Below are 24,235 nucleotides of genomic sequence, written 5' to 3'. Positions count from 1 at the left end.
TGCAGAAGACACTTAGGAAAAATGACTTCATTTGACAAGGAAAAATATTATTTTGTCTCTGAATGTGTTGCATTTTGAGATACCTTTGAGACAGTCAAGAGATTTCACAAGGGAAATTGGCATCTTAATGGAAAAATCTCAACTAGAGATGTAATTTATACATTCACGTGTAAATGTCTGCAGATGAGCACAGACCACAACACAATCAGAAACATGTGGGAACAGGCACTGTGGGAAGAGGTGGTCTACATATGGAACACTCCTGAGAGGGTGGGGACGATGAGGACTTCTACACAGGGCATTGGACTTAGTTGCGTGAGGGCCATAGAATGAGGGAGCAGGAAGCCAAATTGGAATGAATTGTGGAGTGAGTCGGGTGCAGAAAGGAGACAGCATTGGCAGTGTTTGAGATGTCTAGCTGTGAAGGGGAATGGAAGGGGGTAACGAGGGTTTGCTTTGTATAAGGGGAGAAGCAGAAGCACGAAATGAGAAAACCTCAAGGACATTGGTGGAATAGCACCTGATTTAGTCCATGGTAATGCATACAACAGAAATTAAAGGCTTGGAGGAGACCTAATATTCTATGTTAACACATAAGTAGCCTTTCATATAAGCAGCAGTGGTTGTATTATTCCCAGATAATCACCAAAAAAAAATCTCTAAGGTACCCATTTGCTTGTTTGTTTTCATTCATTTTTGTAAAAGTCCTTCTGGAAGAATCACCACTGCAGCCACCATCACTGCCCCTGCTCGGTTCTAGCACAGCAAGATGCCGCTCTTTTGGCTTTTATCCTGATACTGTAGGTCATGTTTTTCCCTAAAGAAAAGAGAAAAACGTTTTAAAGCTCCTTATTTATTAGTCACTGGGCCCCATTTCATGCAGTTTATGTAGGAGAAAATCAAACCTGTGAGTGATTTGCTTTTGAAAGTGAAATGACCTGGTTCTTTATTACCAGCTCTCTTAACGTATCTGTGCTGCAGAAGCGCCCGGGGAGGCTTTATTTTTCTCCCAACGCCTTTGCTTTTTTCAAGGGTTTGGAAAAACCTTAAGAAATTACACTTGTATTGCAGAAAGGCCCTTCCTAGTAAAGAGGTTTGGGTGCCCATTAACACGTAGGGCGCCTCACTCACACCTGGCTGCAGTTGTAGTTTGCACACCTCCTTATTCATTCTCTGACCGGTGCAGGGCCACCTGAGCTTTGCTTTCTGTATTTCCAAGCCAGAACAAAGACTCATGTGCTTCTGCGGCACTGAGAAAATCACAGCTCTCCTTGTGTGGGGAGTTGCCAAGGCTGTCCTCGGGCCCGCGTTTACAGGGAGTCCCCCGTCACTGTGTTGCTAGTCTGCAGTAGCCTAAGCCATGCTTGTGTTTTTGCCTCTTTCTTTCCCGTATCTCAAAAAGCTTCAATTTTATTGAAGTGTAATTTTGCACCCTGGGTTGAAAGAAATGAGCACTAAGTGTTTCTGATTGCCTAATTTATTTTTTAAGATGCATAAATCTATCTGGAAAAGCCTAATAGTTATATTTATTTTACCACTGTGAAGTAGAAGGAGTCTTACCGCTGAATTGCTGCAAATTCAAAAGCTTGCTCCGTCCTGTCATAGCAAAGTGAGTGGATTCGGGGCTGACAGCTTGGGTAATCCTTACTGATTATCTCCCAGCAATGTTGGTCCAGAGTGTACTCTTTATTTTTGTCGTGTTTTGCTTTTTTGACTGTAAAAGGAACTCTTACTCACTGCCCAAAGTGCAGGAAATTATGAGAAGTACAAAGAAGAAAACCAAAATTGCTCATAATTTCACTGACCAGAAGTCTGTTGACATACAGGGCATTTCTCTTTTATATTTTTCATTAAACATACATATCTTTAACTTACAAGATTGGAGTTATAATGTACCTTTGGTTTTGTTATTTTGCTTCTTTTACTTAATGTTATGTTTTTTCCTCTGTGTCATTAACAATCCCATTTTTGCATATAGTATGCATTCCTTGGCTGGACCTGATGTATCTGGTATGTTCTGTTGCAGTGGGAAGACGAGAAGAACTTTGGTGCATCCCTGTTACTCCCGGGCCTAAAGCAGAAGAACCCGGTGGGGTTGAGCTCCCAGTTGTACGGCTATGCACTTCTTGGTAAGCTGGTGGTCCTTATGAACGTTGTTCTTCATGGGTAGAACTGACGCATTCTTCTGCTTCATAATAAAATTATAGCTTGATTTAAACTTACCAGTGAAATTCCAATACAGCTTTCACTTTTGACATAAAAATGGACCTTGATATAGCCTTGCAGTTGTGACCTAAGACAGTAAAGAGGATTCTTAAACCTGTCACCACTGGCAAGGTGAGAACTAGTTTCTGTTTAGTAGTAATCAATGTGAGGAAGGGATAAAGAAAGGAAAGTTCTGGCCCTCTTTTGAGAGAACTGACTGGCAGGATCTTTCCCATTGTTGAAAAGATCTTTCTGTCACTTTAAACCTAAAGTCCAGGAGGTAAGAAATAAAGCGTTGAAGTTGAACACATTTCCTTGGTATTGTTTTCAGGGGAGGGAAGAGAAACTCAGAGAGCACATCCAGTAGCACTTGGAGAGCAGAGAGGTGCTCACCGGTGTGGTGTGACTACCACACAGGGGGCTGCCAGCTTCACTTTAGAGCCCCAATCTCAAGAAAACCAGACAGTCAGGAGGGCAAAGCCTTTTGAGGGGAGGCCTCTGCACTTGGGTTATGTGGAATCTGGGCAAATAGTATTCAACCTAAATGCATGAAGTATGTCCCGGTTTACAGAGGTTTATTAAATGCATCTTGTCTCATTACCCATCCATTCTCTCTCCTAAGTAGATAGGCGTTTGAGAAAGCACCTTCTGTTGATCATACATTGTGTCTGCTTACGTTTGTTTTCTGAAAATCACCTAAGTTGACTGCAGTTTGACACTTTTGAAGCACAATGTAATGTGGCATTCTCGGACGCTGAATCTGATTGAAACTGGCTCAGAGAGAGGAGTTTCAGAGTTTATCAGACAGACTAACAAAAGAGTTGACTACTCTTTTAAAATAATTTTTTCCTTATTTGCCATCTACTTTTGATACTGATTTATAAGTTTTGCCTTTACCTTCAGACTAGCACTCAGGACTCTACACCGTATGAGTTGTCCAAGAAGTTGTCAGGGCTAAGAAAGCATTCTTAGTTGTTGGTTGTTTCTGAGCAGAGACCCGGGTGCTTCGGGTCTGGCAACATCAGATCCAAAGCTCTTTGCTCTCACTGTGTCATGTGCTATGCAGCCTCACTCACCTCCAACAGAAGCAACTCCCAGAACGTGACTGCAGCCAGCCCCAAGCATCTTAAAGGTCTAAAATTAGCTGTCACCTGATGAGCTTTGTCTGTTTATGTCCCACTACAGCTTTCTCAAATCCTCCTTGCTGGGAAAGATAAGTGAAGGTGGATTTAAGACCTGGCAGCTCAAGGTGACTTTGGTCATTAGTGCAGAGAGAACTGTTCCCTGGAAATCCAGAGACAGCCCCTCTCCCCACCAGGACCCTGCTGTCTGCCAGCCACTTCTTAAGCTCCAGCTGTGATGGTTTGAGGTACCAAGAGAAACATTCATGTCCTGAGACCTAAAAGGATGATGAGGACTGTATGATTTAAGTACTGATGAAGTTCAAATAGAGGAAAGAAGAGCAAAGTGATTTTTTTTTTTTTTCATAATGATGATCAGTCGGCTGTTTTGGAGCATTTTGAAAAATGTCAACCATTTCCTAGCAGGGAAAGTTGTCAGATGTTGACAATATTTTCACTGTAAGAAAGTTGCAGAATTTCTTTTTCTGAGGAAGATTTTATTCTTGAAACAAAAATAATATTTCAGTCGTTTGGCTTGTTCTGTAAGGGTAGCTCCTCTCAAAGGCAGATATCACAACCTCTAAGTTTCCCTCATACCTCCTCATGATAATCTCCAACAGTCCAGGTGAAAAAGGAGAAAAATCACTTCACACAGCTTTATATTGAAAAGTGTATACATTGACTTTTCCCACATTTTTCATCATCCATCTGAAGTGTCTCCATTCACTGGGTGGATGAGGCGCTTGGTCTTGATTTGAAATGATCCTTCTCTGTTTCTAGACCTGCAGGTGAATATTCACTTGTGCCTTTGAGTCCTCCATCTCAGATGTAGTGAGAAGCCACAGCTGAGCCCCCTTCATTGTCCTTTCTGGTCACAGGGAAGGTGGAGTTGCAGCAAGGGCTGCGGGCTGTGTACCATAACATGCCTCTGCTGTGGCGACCAGGCTACCTTGACAGAGCCCTTCAAGTGATGGAGAAGGTGGCCTCCTCCCCAGAAGACGGAAAGCTGTGTGGAGAAGCAGTATGTTCCCCGGCCCTGATTCAGTGGGATTTGCCGTCTCCTGTTCCTTCTAAGTCAGGCTTTGAGTTTGTTGTCACTGTTTTCTCCTTCCCTCCCGCCCCTACTGTGTCTCTGTAGAATCATGTACTTACGTCAGTTGAAAAGGAATGAAAAACCACAAACATTCTCAATGTTACTGACAAAAAGCACTAGAAAATAAGATTAATGTTGATTTTATAGCTCATTATCTGGGAGGAAAACTGAAATTCAAACTGAGTTCAGTAAAATACTGTCTAACCACCCTCCCCCCCAACAAAATAATAAAATCTCAGTAGGAGCTCAAGAGAATTTAAGATAACATTTTAAATTCTTTTTGTTTGGTTTGGTGGAGAGGAAATTAGGTTTATTTTTGTATTTATCTTTAATGGAGTTACTGGGGATTGAACCCAGGACCTTCTGCATTCTAAGCACATGCTCTACCACTGGGCTATACCCTCCCCCTCATTTTTAATTTTTGGCGTTTCTATATCCTCATGTAGTCCTGGGAGACTACCTACCTGGCAGTTTCCCCTCCATAAGAGCTCTCAAGAAATGAATTTAGAGACCAGAGGTGTCATCATCTTTTTTTCCTTTCCTTAAGCCATTCTGTGGTGAATGCATGGTACTGAGATCTGGACCAGATGTTCCTTTCAAAGTTCTAGGCGTTCACTTTGCCTAGACTGGGAAACTCTTCTCCCACTAGCTTCAAAGCTCATCCCTCTTGGTCACCTTGGGCTCTTGACAGTACATACGAAGTTACTAGACTCAGGCTGCAGAAAGTAGCATCTTACAGCCATGGGACAAGCCTTACACTCGATAGGGAGCCACAGTGTTCGCTCCTGTTTAATCAGCTTTTGTAGTCAGAGTGAGGCCTAGAAGGACATTAGTTGTTTTGTTAACAGGGTGTAAAAGTTAACTCTGAGCTACTTATTTGTTTTGCCTTGACCCTGATCATTAGGATTCACCCCTTGACTTTCGTTTCAGTCACAGGATACACAAGTCTGGTCTCTATACTGGCTTTGTATACTGATGTCTGGTGAATCATTATGTTCTTTGCCAGACATTTATAACAAAGCATATACATTTAAAAATATATATTCATGTTTTAACCCTGCTGTAGTCAGTACTGGTGATTGAAAACACAAAATTATACATAAATGCTTTGCCAGGGGAAGTATGCCTTCCACTTTGAGCCAGATTTGCATTCTTTGTGCTCTGACTTAATAGGAATGTGATTCAGATGTCAGGGGAAATGGGTATGTGTCGGGTTTGGTTATAATGTATTAGTGGCATTAAAAAACCTTGGAGTATTTTCAGGATTTTTGTTCTGATGTGACATGGACAGAATTAATCAGTCTCCATGCAGGAGCTAATGCCGACCATGAGATTGTTTCTGTCCCATCTCTGATGATTAGGCCCTCTCTGGTTCGAAGGAGGTTGGCCCAAAATGAAAGTGGTAGAGGAGAGGGGTCAAAACACAAAGAAACCCTGTTCTATAATTTACTTACTTTCTAAGTCATAGAAGTCACCTGTTAACAGTAAACTTCACATACGCCTGTCTAGTCTTTGTCAGCAGCTTGTATAGATGGCGCTGATCCCTAATTTATGGCACCCTTTCTCTGAAGGAGGCCCTGCCTAGATTCAGAGGCCTTACCTTGCATTCAGAGTGGCCCGTTGTTGGTTGTGGTCTGTAGTGGTTTTTCTTTCCCTTTCTCCTAATTCTAAACCAATTGAGGAAGAGAGAGATGAAAGAGGGAGTACTTTAGTGCCCATCAAGCATAATTCTTGGCTTCCTACCTGGTTGATTAAAAGTGAAATCAGAAGCCACTGTGCTGATTCACTTATACAGATAATTCTGAGCTTGCTTATTTGTTCCATTTGTTTTGTACCAAGTTTTCCATGCTGTGCTACAGGGTGTAATGTAAAATTATATAACCGTGTCTGTTTCCTATGATGTGATAAGAGAACTCTTCTCGTGATTTTTTTAGATCCCAGTGTTCCTTTCCCTTCTCCAGCCTCTCTTCACAGTGCTTTTCAGGCCATAGGATGTTTAGCCCCTGCCCCACTTTCTGCTCCGCAGCTCGACGTGCTAGACAGAGCGCTGAAGGCTCTGACCGCTCCATCCCCTGGGTCTTCAGAGGAGCAACCCCAAGAGGGTGAGGAGGGCCTGCGGCCAGAAGAATTCCTGGAGCAGTTGGATGTGGAGGAGACTGAACAGTCCAAGCTTCCCCAATACCTGGAACGATTTGAGGTGAGTCGGAGCACAGTTGAGTCCCCACAGCTGTGCGTTAGACGTGCTTCTCTGCTGTGGTGATGGACAAGCAGTCCTTTAATAATACATCAGTGTCCCACACAGGCATAAAAACTGACATCAAAAATCACACTTTTATTGTTCACAGAGGAAGTGGTCTTAAAAGAAACAAATGGAATTTTTATGCTCCTTTTTGTGCTTGAGCAAATCGGTCAGCTTTGTTCCCCAAGGCAGCATATCATTACTCACTCATCCCTGAGGTGTGCTCAATGAGCGGGTAATAGCTTGGCTTCTCGTAGCAAGCATCTGACTCCAGCCCCGGTGTAGAGGATCTAGGCATTTCTCCATATTGCACTGAACCTTCATGATCACTGGAAACCCAGGTGGAAATCACAAAGCCCCATCTGAGTATGATGGAGGTGAGACGCAGGCGTCTTCTCTTACTCGGCTTGGTGATGTGTGCTAGGGCCATGGGAAACGCGCTCTGTACCACAGGGACGATGTAAGTGTGTTTCCACTGTTGGTTTTCGGACAGCCCTGAGCACTCAGGCTGCCTTTGGTAGCTTTCAGCTGTACGTGCCAAAGTGCTCTGTGATCAGAGTCAGGGAGGGGAGCCATGTTCAAATTTTAAACCGTTGGCCTGTTCCTTGCTGCATTTCTCATCTGCTTAGCACAAAGCAAAAAAAAAAAAAAAAAAAAAACAAAGTGCTGCCTGAAGGAGAATTCATTGTATGAAGCAGAAAATGGGAAACCATCCCAGCTGACCCACTGTGTCATTTTGGGACTAGAGGGATGTACACTCTGCCAGACTATTACATTTAAGTCTTTGCAGTAATTATATTCAACCAGCTCTGGGAAACCCAGTTCCCCGTATTCTCATGAGGGTTCCAGTACTTTGAGCAGCTGTTTGTCCTGCTACTTCTGTAAGGTCACTGCTCAACTTCCCTCTTTTATAACTTAAAAACTGAGAAAGGAAGGTTAATCGATGTTTTCAGGGTACACAGAATTAGCAGCTAAGTTAAAAATTTACACACCCTTTCTTTCCTCTTAACTTTACCTAACTTTGCAGATTTAGAAAAGCTGAGAAACAAAAAAATCTGCTTGGCCCATAGAGTATCATTCACTATATTCTTCTTGACCAAGGCTGCCCCACCTCTCCTAAAAATTACCTAATTTCTTTCTCTTGTTTCTTACATATTTAATCTCGGAGAATAGAAATCAGTGCCTCCATTAAATTCTCAGGCCTCTCTCTTGCACAGTGCATTTTTATTTTTAATTCAAAAAAGAAGAGAGACCAGTATTTCTTGACTGCCAGCTGTGTGTTAGGTGCCACCACATTTCATTTCTCCTCACCATAGCCCTGGGTGCTAGGTACTGCTCCCCCCGTGTTACATGACACTGAGGCTGGCGGAACCTCACCCATAAGTGACTGACTTTGAACACAAGTTTGCTGACTCGGAGGTGAGTCCTTATTCTGGTGTCCCAAGCTTTGAGGTCTCTTTGGCCTCAAGCCACATGGAAAGTGGTATCAGAAATAATTCTCATTTTACACTTTTTCTTCCTGGTACCTGATTTTTATTAGTTCCAGGTAATCTGGGACTCATTATTATATGTCTGACCCATGACACTAGGCTTCTGGCCACTCCTTGAAGCCTATGGACCCTTCCTACCTCCCAGCGCCCCTGCCCCACGCCACTGGAACAGGCCTCATCACCTATGCCAGTGAATTGCGTTTGTTTGTGGAACACGGGGCGCGTGGTATCTGCTACATCTAGGGCCGTAAGGGGGTCTGTGATGACCTACATCTTGAAGCACTTCAGTAGATTAGTGTTTTTAGTACTTTACTTCTCCAGAAATGCAATACTGACCAGATCGAGCTGCCATTTCATATGCAGCCATAAGCAGTCAGGATGTCAAGGCTGACCCCCAGTGAAGCTCAGTGGGGGGGAAGCTTGTAACGGCGCTTCTGGGAGCTGCTTATTAGCATGATGCTGTTAGTAAGGAAGCCTTGACATGGTTTCCATCTGTTGAAAGGAATACTAGTTAGGTAAACATTTCTCTGTTCTTCAAAAGGAAAAGCTATGGATGGGCTTCCTCCATTTTATCAGCTGCTTCTGCCATTTCGTTTGCATCTTAGGGTTCTTTGTTCATAGAGTTTGCTGCTTGGTTTGGTGCAAGTCAGAGTGGAAATGTAGGTTTGTTTTCTTGTGCAGTCTTTGTGGTTTAAAACCAGGAAATTACACAGGGAATCACAGCATACGGAGTTCCATTTACCGTTTGTGAGTGAATGGGGAAGAAATCCCACTTGGTGCATCTGAGCAGAATTGCTGGGCTGAAAAAAAAAGAAGCAAAAGCTAACAGTGCCTGCATGAAAGGCAGCATGACAGGTTCCCAGCAAAATACCTTTTCCCGTGAGCAGAATGTGTGGAGATTTTGCAAGAGACTTAGTCTCTTTTTTCTTCTTTGTATTCTTCACCTGCCTACCCCTCCCATGTCTCCCTTTTTTTTCCCCCCTCATTTATTTCCAACAGACCTTACATTCTAAGCTACAGGCTCTGGGCAAAGTTGAGTCAGAAAGCCTTCTGACCCTGACCACCCAGCTTGTCAAGGAACAGCTCCCCACCTGTGAAGCAGAGGACATCGCCGCCTACGAGCAGAAGCTGCAGCAGTGGCATCTGGAACGGGTACACCTGATTCAGAAGGAACAGGAGCATAGGGAGAGGGCAAAGCAGGAGTACGAGGCTCGAAGAGCAGCAAAGGCATCTACCTAACAAGCCCCACAGGGGCCTCAGGAACCTCACTGGACCCTGGCTCAGGAGTCACAGATTGAATGGTCACCATGACGGCAGCCTCGGCTTTGTCCATCCAACCTGCTCCTTTTCTTCAAACAGACTGCCTATGATATAAAAGCCACAGTGCTCCACATGTCAGGCCACTGTGACCACCCACCCAGATGCCAGGGAGGCTGTGGAACCATGAAAGTGGCAGGTGGTCAGACTGAAACCACCAGCCAAATACCTTAAATGAGGGCTCTCAAGGCTTATAGTTCCTGGGGTACAGAGATCAATTCTGAGCATTGAAAGCCACTGATATCTAGCGATGGTAGTGGGAGAAGCCATGGATGAAGAGTCGAGTCTCAAGCACAAGCTTTTGAATGGTGTCTGTGTCCCCAGGCGATGTCATCTGCAGTCCCGACGCCTTGTGCCCTTAGTCTCCTCTTGGGGGTGTGCTCTCAGCCTGAGCCAGGTGTGGGATGCCCACACATCCCCACTTTCCCCTTCGCCTGCATCCCACCCTCCCAGACCTGAACTGGGAGAAGTTCACTCATGGAGCAAACACCAGCCCTGCTGGCTTTTGAATTTCAGGGACCCCTCAGTGGAATTTTCAGAATAAAGGCTTTTGAGGAGAGCTGGCCCAAGCTCTGAAGCCTCCCTGGCTTGGCTTCCACGTCATGTTGGAGTGACTTTTTCACGATGTATTGTCTCATCTCCTCATCATGTAGGTGAAGTGAGTCTTCTCTGTACACTCACATGCGCACGTACAGCTTGTGAACACGTTTCAGTTAGAAGTTGGAACAAAGGAGAGATGGGCTGGGGCTTGCACGTGGCGATACGAGTGATTGTAAAACTGACGGGAGGTGGACAATTCCCCTCTCAAGTTTCCCTGTGAGATGGGTCAGGGCAGCTCTTGCTTGCTGCGTGATTTTGCCCTAAGTGTAGTGATGTACTTCCACGCAAAATTGTGCTCTGTCTTCAAGAACCTGTGGAAATAAATGTTCTGGGATCATTTTGGTGTTTTCTTCATCTTTGGGGGAAGGGAGGGAGAGGTAGGGAATTTTATGATTACTATGATTTTGAGGAACGTATTTTCAACCCTCCTCTGTGAGACTGTGGCGTTTGTAGTAGTAATAATCACCATCACAACCACTAACATTCGTTGAGGATTTACTGTGCAACAGCAGTCCTACAAGGGAGGTACTATTATTCCAGTTTTGAATGAGGAAACTGAAACTAACTCACGTGCGGTCTGGCTCGCCCTGCCCGTCACCCTGCGTGTCACCTCCGTGCATACCTGCAGTCAGCATCCCACACAGGGCCTGAGCCTTGCTTAGGCAGAGGGTCATGACCAAAAGTTGGTTCTAGCATTTTGGTTTATAAGGGGCAGGACTTTTTCAGCCGCTCCCTTATTGTATCACGAGGATGGTTCAAGATAAGTCAGAAGGCATCTTTCATTCAGTAAGTTAACAGCCACCACGCGTGAGGCATCTGGTTGATACTTGAGCTCACAGTTTTGCCTCCGTCTTCCTCCTCATCTGTCCCTGTTGCACTTAACACCCAGTCTTCACCAAGAGAGACCACTTCGCCCCTGTGTTGCTGCTCAGCAGGAGTTTCATGCTCCCTGCTCCTCAGATTTCTTCTACATGTATGCCTCCACCTCTCGTGAGCTCTCCCTTTTGTGAGTCTTTCCTCAGTCTCTCGTCTCCTGAGCTAGAGGATACCTTCCCACCTTCCTGGATGATCACAAGAGCTGACCACAGTTGTCCTCTGCTCATTTCAGCAATATCACCATCTGTATTTCTTCCACGTGGATGGAGAAACTGCCATCAGTACCCTGGCCTCTAGGCATGACTTTAACTATAAGAGATCACCTCTCTAGCTGACCTACCAGAGTCATAGACCTCCAGCCTCATATCACTAATTCAAGATCTTAGAGCCTGAAGTCCATTCTCGCAGTCTTCCTTTCTTTCATCATTTGACTCCTGCCAAACCAGCCCTTCCCTTACTTCCTGCCCGCAAACCCTTAGCCTTTACCCTGTCACTCAAACCTTCAATCTCCAGAATTCAGACCCTACTTGCCTTCCTTCCAGCCTGGGCCCCACGGTTGGCCATCCTATTGGTATTCTCATTAGCATCTCTGGTTTCTTCTCACTCCCTTTATCTAGGCCCACTTGCCATCTGTGGACCTATATCCTTGGAGCCGCCTGTTATGGGTTGAATTTTATTCCCATCCCCACCAAAAAGTGTTGAAACACTGACCCCAGTGCCTTAGAGTCTGACCTTAGTTGGAAATAGGGTCTTTAACCAAGATAAAGTATAAAGAGGTCATTAGGGTGAACCCTGATCCATTATAAGTGGATCCATAACGTCATTAAAAGGAGAAATTTGGACACAAAGATAGTTACAGAAGGAAGACAAGGTGAAGACACAAGGAGAAGCTGCCAACATGAGTGGTGCATCTGCAAGCCGACACCAGAAGCCAGAAGCAAGGAAGTGTTGTCTCCTGGAGCAAAGAGAGTGTGACCCTGCTGGCACCTTGATTTTGGACTTCTGGCCTCCAGGACTGTTCTGTTCTTTTAAGCCACTCAGTTTTTGGTATGAACTTCGTTACAGCAGCCCTCGGAAACTAGCACATTGCCGTTTGTTTTCTTCCTCCTTGCATCTGACCCACTACATGTGGTGTACAAGGTTGTAATGTCAGGCTGACTGATTCCTCTACAGATTTACAGCTGTCCTCTTCAACTCAACAGTTCTTTCCTTTCTCTTTTACTGACTCTCATTTTTACCTCAATAGCTTTTCTACTTTGCTTAAGCCCCAGACCCTGGCCCCCAGAACTGTGAGCAGATGTTCTTGCCTCCTACTTTGTCTCAAAAATGTAGGCCACATAGTCCAACCTCAGTCTCCCTCGTTCCTGCCTTAACAGCTCTCTGTCCTTACCCGTTCTCTTCATCTTCCCTTCTGTTTCCAAGTGATAGGTGTCCCCACCCTCCTTTCAAGGTTAGGCTCTTCATTTGTGACCTGGCCTGTTCCAGAACCATCTTCCCTTTCCACGTTGCATCATCTCTACTGATTTCTTCTTTCAAGTCTACAGTCTTACTCAAGCCTTTATCCTGCCATCAATCAAGTTCTTACCCTGTCATTCTCCTTCCTTTTGTCCCCAAATTTCTTAAAAGGGTGTCTCCACTCACTGACTAGTTGCTGGTTCATTAGACCCTGAGACTTGGGCTTTCTCTCTAATGTGTATCAACTGCAATGACCCTTTCCCCTCTGCTCTGTTCAGCACCACGGACCACCCCCTTAGAAGCTCGGTGACTACAGCAGACAGTCTGAGTCTGTTCTGGCACTGCTTTCCTGTGCTCACGAGCATTCATGTGGCACATACTGCGTGCTGGGCACCATACACAGTGATTTGGAGGTTACACAGGTGAGTAGACAATAGACCCTACCCTCAGATAACATTCTAGTGAGGGAAAGGGGGCAGGCACATACACACCTGTCAGTGCACAACTAAGAAGTAAGTATCATTAGAAACACGAAGTGATGGGCGTGTTCACAGGAAGAGCACTTCAAGCCCGGAGACGGGAAAAGGTTTAATGAAGGGAAATCATCATTTGCTTTGTGCTTTAGTCAGTCACACAGGTCTGCCTCAAGCTGTCCGGGGGCAAAGATGGTCCTCTTCTTCCCCTTGGAATCATGTAAAGTAGATGTTCAAGAGAAATTACCTGAAATTGAAGTGAAATGAACAGCCCACACCCACCCTGCACCCCTCCCTCTCCTAAAAAAAAAAAAAGGAAGAAGAAATAGAAGAAAAAGAAAGGCAGAGTGGTAGTAAAAGAAGAAAAAACAGTGATGAGGTACAAATAGCTTACTTTCCTCCTCTTGTGGCTGTGTTGTCTTGGCACCAAACTTTACACTTTTGTTTTCATACCTTCTAGCTGGCTGTGGATATCAGATATGTGTGTGGGAAATTTGTCAATTTTACAAGTAGTCAAAGGTCTTGAAAACTAGTTTATCAATGTTGTTTTTTCACTGTAAATGAAATAGCATCTAATGAGTCCAGGGAAACTGCTTAACCTCTTACAGTGCACAGGGCAGCCCTGCAGCAAAGAACTGTCTGGTCTAAACTGTAAGTATTGCCAAGTTGAGAAACCCTGGCCTACAGTAAACGAGCAGGGCATCCACAGGAACTTTTGTGGTGATGTAGATGAGACCCAAGAATGATATTTGTGCACACAGCTCATCTGTAAGTGGTCTTTCTTATGAGGGCTCGAAAAATCATTAACATTAGTTGTTTCTTGTCTAGCTGTGTATGAGTATAAAATATGCAGTGATACAGAGTGGGCCATTATCCTTCCTAAACAAAGACCATATGGAAAGCCCATGTGAATAAACAGTGATTTATATGATTTTTTTTAATTGAAGTATAGTTAATTTATAGTCGTGTTAGTTTTTAGCGTACAGCAGAGCAGTTCAGTTTTGCACATATATATATATTCTTTTTCATATTCTTTTCCATTATAGTTTGTTATAAGATATTAAATATAGTTCCCTGTGCTATACAGTAGGACCTTATTGTTTATCTATTATATACATAGTGGTTTGTATCTGCTAATCCCAAACTCCTAATTTATCCCTCCCATCCCCCTTTCTTCTTTGGTAACCATCAGTTTGTTTTCTATGTCTGTGAGTCTGTTTCTGTTTTGTAAATAAGTTCATGTGTGTCATTTTTTAGATCCCACATATAAGTGATATCATATATTTGTCTTTCTCTGACCTATTTCACTTAAAATGATAATCTCCAGGTTCATCCATCTTGCTGTAAATGGCATAATTTCGTCCTTTTTATGGCTGAGTAGTATTCCAGTGTGTGTGTGTGTACGTGTGCGTACCTCATCTTCTTTCTCCAGTCATCTGTTGATGGGCATTTAGGTTGTTCCCATGTCTTAGCTATTGTAAAAAGTGCTGCTATGAACATTGGGGTGCATGTATCTTTCTAAATTAGAGTTTTTTCTGGATATATGCTTAGGAGTAGAATTGCTGGATCATACTCATAAGTCTATTTTTAGTTTTTTGAGGAACCTCCACACTCTTTTCCTTAGTGGCTGCACCAGTTTGCATTCCCACCAACAGTGTAGAATGGTTCCCCTTTCTCCACACCCTCTCCACCATTTATTATGTATATTTTTAATGATGGCCATTCTGACTAGTGTGAGGTGATACCTCATTGTAGTTTTGATTTGCAATAATTCTAATAATTAACAATGTTGAGCATCTTTTTCATGGGTTTATTTGACATCTATATGTCTTTTTTGGAGAAATGTCTATTTAGATCTTCTATTTTTTGATTGGGTTGTTTTTCTGATACTGAGCTGTATGAGCTTTTGTATATTTTGGAAACTAAACCCTTGTTAGTTGCATTGTTTGCATATATTTTTTCCTAGTTCATAGGTTGTCTGTGGTTTATATGATTTTGCCATCTGGGGGTATGTTGCTGGGATGAGGAGTTCTTAGGTTCCAAAATGAAGCTGCAGTGATGTGACCTCACCTGAGTCAGCGAAAACCCTACACCATTGCGCCCAGTTGCATGGCTGAGGAAGGGATGAAGCCTGAAATGGGCTCAGAGGGCTTTGGCTTTAGTGAATCATAAAAGCAGAAAATGTGGCGTGATTGTATGTTCGTTAAAAGGTTGTTGATAACATTCAGAGCTGAACTTTTTAAACTGAAAATGATAAATTTTAAAATCTTCAGAAAATGGGGAAAGAGGAGTGCTTTTCAACATACAGTTATGTCAGGAAAATTGCCTTTTATTCTAAATAACAGCTTCTTCACTTGAAAATTACTTTTTCTTTCCGCATTGATTTGGCCTTTTGCTGACATTGCATGCTGCTGTGAGGATGTTATTACCTGTCTGGTAACAAGGAAGTCGAAAAAAGGATGGTGGCAGTGCCCCCAAGAGTGTGGTAGTTACCACTGGGATCTTTGTTTAAAACAGAACAGTGACACTTGCACTGTGTGTTTATTATGCATGAATGTGAGGATTCCAGATGTGAGTGGACATGTTCAGAAAATGGTTTATTCTTCCAAAAAGAATCTAAACATAAATTCCATTGTGGGCTTTAAATGCTAGATTAAGGACTTTGGGGAAGATTTATAAAAGGGACATTATATCTTCTGATGTTTCCAGTGGTAAGAGAGTTTGCTTGCTTTTTTGGTTTCCATGATGCTTCATCTCTGCAGAGTTCAGCATTTTAATTCTTCCAATGCCCCTTGAGTAAATACGTGGAATCGGATAGGCAAGAATAGCCATGAAAAGTTTCCTCCAGTGACAGAATGCCGGGCCACTGCTGAGTGTCAGTGTCTTCCAGGCTCTGGCTGAGGAGCAATCATGTACCCATCTTGATTACACAAATTATACTTAACTCCTCTCTGTGAATGCCCATTCCTACCTAATTTAATCGTACCTAATTAAATAAATCCTCTCTAATCCTTACAACAGCCCTGTGGGGCAGGGTTCCTCATTTTGCACAGGAGAAAACTGAGAGTTTTGTGACTTGCCCAAGGCCACACGATAAGTGGGACAGTGCTTGAACCCAAGTTTGCATGATTCCAAACCTACTTTCAAACAACTACACCATATAATCACTGTGTTAACCCAAGACTAATTATGTTCATTCATTCGTTCAGTCATTCAACAGATATTTATTGAGTATCTACTGTGTGTTAGGAGTGGTGAAAATAGTCACTGAGGATGCAGAAGGGAACAAAATATAGGCTAAGATCCCTTCCCTCACGGTGTGTCTAGTCTACGGAAGGAGACAGATAATAGTAAGTATATATATGTCACGCGGTGATATGTGATACGGAGTCAAAGCCAGGAAGAGGAAAAGAGAGGGCTAGTTGAGCGGTGAAGGTTGCATCCTAACAGGGTAGTTAGGGAGGCCTTCCTGAGAAGATGACGGTTTGAAAAAGACCCATGAGAATGAGGTGGAGAATCATGGAGTCACCTGGGGAAAAGCATTGTCAGCACAAGCGCCAGGGCCCAGGAGGGCAGCGGGAGAGGAGCCCAGGGAGACAAGGGGTAAAGGAAAGGATGGGTGGTGAAGGCCCCTGGCCTGTTAGTAAGGACACTGGCTTTTCCTCTGAGAACCCATTTGAAGGTTTTGAGCACAGGACAGCATGATGTAAGCTAAATTTTCTGAGGATTACTCTAGGTTAGCTGCTGTGTGCAGAGTAAACTTGGAGGGCAAAGATGGAAACAGGAGGCCAGTTAGGAGGCTACTGTGTCATCCAGGGGAAAAATGACTGGCTTGGACAAGGGTAGTAACCTGTCAATGTGGAGAGAAAGGATTAGATTGGATGTGTCTTGAAGGTAGAGCCAGCAGATATGCCGACGGGCCAAGATTTTTGACGTTAGCAACTTGAGTGGTGTAGTTGCTATTTACTGAGTTAGAAGAGCCTAGGAGGAGAAGCAGTTTGGGGAAATCAGGAATTTATTCGAGGGCATGTTAAATTTGATTTGGAATATTTTAAAGGTCCCTACTGAACATCCAAATGGAGCTTTTAATGGACAGGTGGATATATGAGTTTGGAGATCAGAGAGAGGTAGACTGAAGATAGAAAATGTAAAAGTCATCAGTTTACACATGGCATTTAAATCCATGAAACTGCATGAAGTAACACGCACTATTGGTTTGAGTGGCATATAGCTTGAAACCATGAAATAGAACTGTGCCTATTTTTTACTGGGCGATCACTCCATGGACAAGGCCTCATGATGCTCCAGCATCTGTGAAAACATTGCCAGTAACACCTTCCCACCCCCTAGCCCACCCCCACCCCCACCCAGAGAATTAGCCAGAAGAACCACTCCTATTAAAGGAGCCGAGTGTGACCATAACTCAGTCTGCATATATGGCTCCAGTGAATTTCCAAGATGTACAATATAAGATCAAAGAGGAAACAGTGGGATCCAAGATTATGCAAGAGACCAAGAATTCATGAGTCAAGAGTGTGTTGAAAGGTCATTGTAGGGACACAGAAAGGCATCTTAAAATGAGCAATGCATCTAAAAAGAGAAAGAAAATGTAGTCATAGTATCTCAATGGACCTTTGTTGATTTGCCTGCAAGATAGGAAAAAAGAAACTGAAGTAGAGCTACCTTGATGCAGGAAAGGAGCAGCTGGGAGGGGATGTCCTCCTGGTCTCTACTGGGCCTCAGTCTGGAGGGAGTGGGATCGAAACACATGGAGGGGTTCAGGTAGGGTGACCATCTGTGAGGGCTTCCCTGGGACTGAGGGGTCTCCTGGGACATAGGACTCTCCATACTTAAACCAGGGCAGTCCTGGGCAAACCAGGATGGTTGGTCACTGTACGTTCAGGCCAGAAAGACTTCCTAGAACTGAGTAGTTGGACAGTGAAATAGAAAACAACTTGTTTAAGTTTAGTCTGATAGATGTTTTTAAACTCTCTTGGTGATGATTTTCCCACCTTGAGTTCTCACATGTTGGACCCTTTAATTTCTGGAGGGATTTCAGAATTCAGGCAAATAGTGTACTTCTAATGGGACCCGTCAACCAAGCCCCATGGCTTGGAGGCACAGTATAAGATCAAAAGGAGTGTAGGCGACAAAAGGATATCATTATGACTCAGGACAGGCTGCAGTGGCCTTTAGAGGCCAAAGGACCTCTCTGAAGACAGACAGGAGGTCTGTTGATCGAATGATCACGGAGGCACATCTGTGAACTGAGTGAATTGTGAATTCTGGGATTTGAGGGTGCCGAGGCCTCCCACTCTACACTTTGCCATTCTGAGCAGTCTGGGCATCCCAGCATATCCTGAGCCTTCATGTCTGCTGCTGCCTCTGCCTGGAATTTGCTTTGTCTAACACACACCCACAGACGTGCGTGCACCGGGTCTCAGTTTAGACATCAGTTGTGCTTTTCCTGTGGTCACCTAGACTCACCCTTAGATTTGAGGAGCCCCAGTCACCACATTCAGTTAGGGCAGCACTTAGGTTTTGCTCACCTTTAAACCCCCATGCTCTTACCCACTGCTGGGTATAGAGTAAATGTGCAATAATCGTTGAATGATTGAGGGGAATTCTCCTTTTTTATTATTATTTGTCGATTCTTTCCTAAACTAGGATGTGAGTCAGATTCCTAGATGTGAATCAGATCCACAGCATATTATGTTAGTTATATAGAGTTTATTCTATAACTGAGCAAAAAATCAAGAGGGTGATGGCTTTGTAGAGCCCCAGAAAGTCAGCTTTGGGAGGGACCATCCAGTTTGACCATCTTGTCAAACACTTTAATTTTATAGGTAAGAGAAGAAATTCCAGATGGATTAAGTGACTGAGGTCACACAGCTGGGTGTGGCAGAGCTAGGATTAAACCTAGTTTTTGGTTTATACTGTGATTTAATAGGAAACCCTCCTGATACCCTCCTTCAACTGCACTGCTCTGTGTACTTTTTCTATTTTAAGCAATAATTTTAACTTGTCTCTTTCTCTGATCTTTCAGTTTCTGTCTGTAGATCCCAAGGTCCTCTAGGGCTTGGCTGTAGACAACAGCTGTAGAAACAGGGCCCTCTCAGCTGCTTGCCGAAAAGCCAGGGAGCCCTGAATAGTACACGGTCACCCCTTGTGAATGAATGCCCAGACCCCCAGTGGGTGGAAGACCCCCAGTTCCCAGTGAGCCCAGCTCAGTAACACACAACAAAAGACAGCACAGCACACACACCAACTTTTGCCACTTTTGTATTTTATTGTGGAACTGAGTTTTTTTTTCTTTTACATCAAATATCCTCAATGGAAGAGGGGATATTGCACACAAATATCATAAAAGCACTACATATTACTTTCACTGGAAACTAATTTTCTACATTAGATATGACTGGATAGGATAGAAGTGATGCAGGATTATAAGACATAATACCATACACAGCTGCAGACTGACACAAACACCATTCAGAACAAGAGAGAGGAGTGGGAGGTGCTTCTCAGCCGGGCTCAAGACCAGGTCCTTCCAGGCCGGAAGGAGGGCTGCACGCAGCACAGTAAGCGTGACTCGAGGGCTGCAATGTGTTCTCGAAAGGGCAGCCCGGTCTTGGTGCCTCATCTCCACGGCTCCTTTTTGGGGAGCTCCAAATGAGTGCAGAGAAGCTATTTATCTTTTTCCCTTCCTTTTCAGTTTTTGATGCTGCCTGTTAAATTAATAAAGTCACAGATTTTTTTCATAGTAAATAGTTTTAATACCAGGTGAATAACCTAATTGCTTTCAAAGAAATGCTCATCCCTAGGCTGCTTTTGGTGTGTTGTTCAGTTGGTTAAAAGATAAAAGCTTATAGTTCCTTTCAAATGGAAACAGGATCTTTTCTTCTAAATCTGAAGTGCAAAAAAAGGTACTAATCTAACTCACAATATCATCACTGAGCAAGAACCTCCTGTGACAGGTGACTAAAGAGAGGCAAGAAAAGCAATTTCAGAATTGTAGAGCAGCTCCTGAGAGCTGCAGTTTGGTAACAGAGGGAAAATGGAAAGTGGTAAAATTTCCATTAGCAAATGATTAAATCTTATTAAATGAGTATTGGAAAACTCCTAAACTGTGTAAGCTATTGGAGACACTTAAAACATTCATATACACTGGGGAAACCATTCACTATGATATGTAAGGTTAAGAAAAAAAATTTTTTGAACTCCATGGAAAATGGCATTTAAGGGGGGGAAGGGGCACAGGGAGAGTCAGTCATTGTATCCAGTCCCACAAGACTGAGAAAGCATGCATAGGGCCTGGGGTTTGAGAAAGAGGGTAGAATTAGTTAAAATCGAAAATGGAGGATCATCTCTAACATTTAGTTTCTGTAGAATTTTGTTTAAGAATACTACCAAAAAGGTCACGATTATGAGTGCTATCTCGATGGAATCCCATCATTTAAACAGAATGTAAAATTCCTTCCACTCACATATTCAATCTATATAATTGGATTAAGTAATCAGTATGAATAAAGCTCCTAGAAGTCTGTGTCAATCTTTAGCTCTCACCATGAATGTACATGGTACATTGTGATGGCTGTTACTAAACTAATTGTGTATTTATGGAACTAGCAAAATTAGGTTAGTCACACAGGTAGGAAAGGTGTCTGGAAGGACCGGAGCAACCTGTAATGTAAATGTTGGTCTTCCTGGTATACTCAGGCTCTGTGGTCATCACTGAGGACAATGGATGGAGAAAGGTACTGATCTATTTCATAGGAAAAAGAGCCAGCTGACCAGTGACAGCTTTTGTATATTTTTCCCATTAAATCCCATAGCAGAAAAAAAAAGAAGGAAAAAAAAAAAAGAGTGGGATAGAATGGTTATAATTGAAGACTGGCTATAATTCTCCTAAATGTTTGGTTTTTTCCTTAAAGCAAAATAATATATGTTAAATAAATTTAATTTGGGATATTGGAAAATAATTCCATCTTCTATCAAAGAAAAATCAACCAGAGGTCTGGATTTGGCAAGAAGGCTAGAAATTTGTTTCTCTTCTAATGCATAATGTGGACCAACTTAACAACTAATCATTAAATAATTACCTTGAGTATCTTAGGTTGTCTCATAAAATACATTTGAAGTAGATGAGTTTATACTCACTGAAATCCATTTTTGTCACAATGAGTTTTCCATTGTGTGTTCACTTTTTGTACCCTTAATCAATGTGCTGTTCTTAAGGACTTCAAAGAAATAGGGTAATAAATAAAAGCTGCATTTCTAGAGAAGCCTAAAAAAAATAGAATATTAATTTTTTTTAAAATTAAACATTTGAAAATGTAATTCACAGCATTAAGTAGACTGCATAGGTCCTCAGTGAAGGGACCCTGAAGAAGCATTGTTTAAACCCTCATAGTAGTTAGCAGTGCAAAACACACACTTACCAGACAAAAATAAACTAAAATGTTAATTTTGAAATAAATAACTAACATAGAAAATAGAACGAGGTGATTGTTGACTACTCCACAGATCTTAAGAGTCTGCAGGAAACGCATCGTAACAGAGCCCAGCGCAGCTGTCACTGAGAAGTTTGCCACATCTGAACACCGGCAGCATTGACCTGCAACTTGAAACTTGACGTCAGTTTTAATCAGGCTTCTCAGGTTCATAGTTCAAATGATGACAGTGATGGAAATGATCTCTGAACTCTATGTGATGAACCATAGGAGTTGGGAATTCATTTGCTTTCAGTGTATTTTTCTTGTATTTTTAAATTTTTTCCAGAAAAGAAAATCCCAAAGCAAATTTTCACTAGGGTTCTTTGAATTTGTCTTGGCTCTTTTACCTCATGGTTGAAGATCTTGAAAGAAGTACGTAGGGTACCACTGGGTGATATACTTGTAAAGGCTGGAAAAGTAGCCATTCTCCCCCACTCTCAAATAGCACAGTCAGATTTTTGTTATGGGAATCAAGGGGTGGGAGGTATCACTATTCCTGGTAGTGACAGGCTTTTAACAAATATTATTACTGCAATATCAGACTTCAATCTCACCAGAACTTCAAAAAACATTCATTGTTTTTGTCTTACAAAACACTTTAAAAAAAAAAAAAAAGACTGTCACTTGAAAATTTTCTTTGCATTTGCCTGTAAATGAAAACATTTGTTAAAAAGTTCATCTATGAAAAGTTCTCACATATCTAAAAAAAAAAAATTCTTCTGTACACTTGTTCCATAATTATGCTGAAATTAATGGAAAATTAAAAAAAAAAAGCCAATGTAAGACAATTCTGTACACTTGCTGAGAACCTCTTCCACCATTAAGATTCACTGTTTTCCCAGTTGTGATCATAAAAGCCGTTTCAATCTTGAATTTGCAGTAGTAAAGAAGCTATGAAAGGCTTAACTTGTTTGGCTGAGGGGCCTGAGGTGGAATTCAACACGCAATGCTCAGCATCAAACTGTTGCACCAATCAGGTAAGCTTCTAGTACCCCTCCCACACGCGTACACATGCTCCTTGAACTGGAGTATCTATAATCCTACACGGATGTTTTATAAACTTGCTGTCTCACATTAAAAAATAAGTGCATCAAGTATCTTTGTACATTCAAGTCACTTTCTAAGGCAAATTGTCTACCGTATGTACTCCCAACTGCTTTGGTATTTGCTTGTTAATTGGGGTGGACTTGGGTGTCTCCGCATGCAGGTTAATTGACTTAGTGAACTAACGGTGCACAGATGCTGGGAGCATGCCTTAGATCAGTCTACTCGTGTGTCTGAAGAGTCTGAGAGTTCTGAATGGGGTTCAAACCACTTGCATGTCTAGTCTACACTCACTACATTATGTCAGTGTGCAGCCTTCAAACTGAAGGAGCTTAATTAAGGCGTGAAAAATCTCACATGCCCTCATAACAAGTTCTGTTCTTTCTGTTTTCTTCCAGCCAACTTGTTTTGGTAAATTAAGACCCTTTTTGATGACTAAGACTGACACAATTTGCAAACTCTGCCTGTGCAGACTAAGAATATGCAGACCTAACTTGGTTGTTTTCTCCTCACCCCACCCTGCCCTCTCTTTCTCTCTGGGTATCTCACCAGCACTCTCTACCATTACATCTCCTTCTCTTGCATTCTGTTTCCTTCTCATTCTCTCTCTCTCTGTCCTGCATTCCCTCTCTTTTATGTGTGCGCTCTCTCTCTCTTTCTCTCTCTCTCTCTCTCTCTAAGACAAATGCCTCTACCTAGCAGAAGTCAGTTGGGTTTGCTAGTGCATGGTTTCCAAATGTTCAGCAGAGATGAACTGGGGTAGGTGATTTTGCAGTAACTCGAACCCTAGTGTGGGAATACTGTTACTTCCCTTAGCAATCAGCAAAAACTGAGAAATATTAGTGACTTGTATCACCATGACACAGTATAGTGTTTGGCAGGTAACAGTTCAGCGACTTATTTAGATGAATTGACTTTTTTAGAAAAGGTGGTTTCAAATTGAATTTCTGGAAACAAAAGTTCAGATCCTGTGGCGTGGCTGGTCTTGGTTTTTACAGTTCAATCTTGCATGCAGGGAAGGATTCATCTTGCATAACCACTGTGCTGCTGCTTGCTAAAACCATGATGTTGAGGTCCTGCTGTTTCTCATGGGTCTCCTGGTACCATTCCCTCATCACTTCTGAGTCATGAGTCGGGATCAGGGTCACCTGCAGGGAGAGCAAAGATAGCTGTTCAAGGGCAGAGCCAGAACTCTGATTAAAAAAATAGAAGAATGAAGTTTTTTTTTTTAAGAACAATAAAGTTTTAGACCACTAGAAAAGGGGCAAGAAAGGAAGATCTCTTTTCTTAAGAAATGCAAAGGACTTTTCAACTTACATCTTCTAGGAGCCAGAATAAAGCTGCAAAAAAATTAGTTTTCTGGGGTGCTGAAGACTGGAACCAAAAGCAACTAAAGACTAGTCAGTTAATTCATCTATATTAATTAATCTTTGGTTTTTCAATTCTTTAATGAAGAAGGGCTTCAGTTCAAGTAGAATTTCTTATATTTCCTTTAACACAACTGACAAGTTTTACATTAAAGATATTGCAATATTTAATCCAAGGAACTTTAGTTATTATTGCAGCTCAAAGCCCTGTAATTGTGTGTAACTAACATTACATCCTGAGAACAGAGATTTGTATCTTTAATTCGTGGGTGTGATTGGGGACAGAGGAGTGGGGTGGGTGGGTGGGTACTGGGTTAAATAGTAAGAATTCCATCTAGTATTCAGTAAGAGGCCACTGGGTGCTTCTCATTAGATTTCATTTGATTAAATAACAAGTATTTAATGTTATGCAAACACAGTTTACTAGATGACTGTGCAAAACCATAAGTAAAACTCAGAT

General features: G+C 42.5%; 2 protein-coding genes and 1 non-coding gene across 6 annotated transcripts in view; 1 reads left to right on the top strand and 2 right to left on the bottom strand.

The window, feature by feature from the left end:
- The window catches only part of MRPS27 (mitochondrial ribosomal protein S27), a 105,467-nt gene that overhangs the window by 77,695 nt on the left and 3,537 nt on the right, over positions 1-24,235 (top strand). For 2 of the 4 annotated variants that reach the window (XM_032473929.1, XM_032473939.1), the window contains exons 8-11: positions 2,027-2,129; positions 4,205-4,347; positions 6,446-6,616; positions 9,148-10,402. In XM_032473929.1, coding sequence (XP_032329820.1) covers positions 2,027-2,129; positions 4,205-4,347; positions 6,446-6,616; positions 9,148-9,387 — 657 coding nt within the window. In that variant the 3' untranslated portion in view covers positions 9,388-10,402. Of the gene's footprint in view, positions 1-2,026; positions 2,130-4,204; positions 4,348-6,445; positions 6,617-9,147; positions 10,403-12,674; positions 13,185-24,235 lie in introns of those variants that run through there. The other 2 variants (XR_004317510.1, XM_032473941.1) reach the window with 2 other exon arrangements.
- Positions 4,752-4,823, bottom strand: TRNAS-AGA. The gene has a single exon. It is a non-coding gene; the product is annotated as a tRNA-Ser (tRNA).
- The window catches only part of MAP1B (microtubule associated protein 1B), a 92,713-nt gene continuing 87,616 nt past the window's right edge, over positions 19,139-24,235 (bottom strand). Inside the window, 1 exon segment of the mRNA XM_006172482.2 lies at positions 19,139-23,556. Coding sequence (XP_006172544.1) covers positions 23,401-23,556 — 156 coding nt within the window. The 3' untranslated portion in view covers positions 19,139-23,400.

The sequence above is a fragment of the Camelus ferus genome, chromosome 3 (assembly GCF_009834535.1).
Source record: "Camelus ferus isolate YT-003-E chromosome 3, BCGSAC_Cfer_1.0, whole genome shotgun sequence".
In the NCBI taxonomy this organism is placed as follows: Eukaryota; Metazoa; Chordata; class Mammalia; order Artiodactyla; family Camelidae; genus Camelus; species Camelus ferus.
This window is presented reverse-complemented; position numbering and strand designations above follow the sequence as displayed.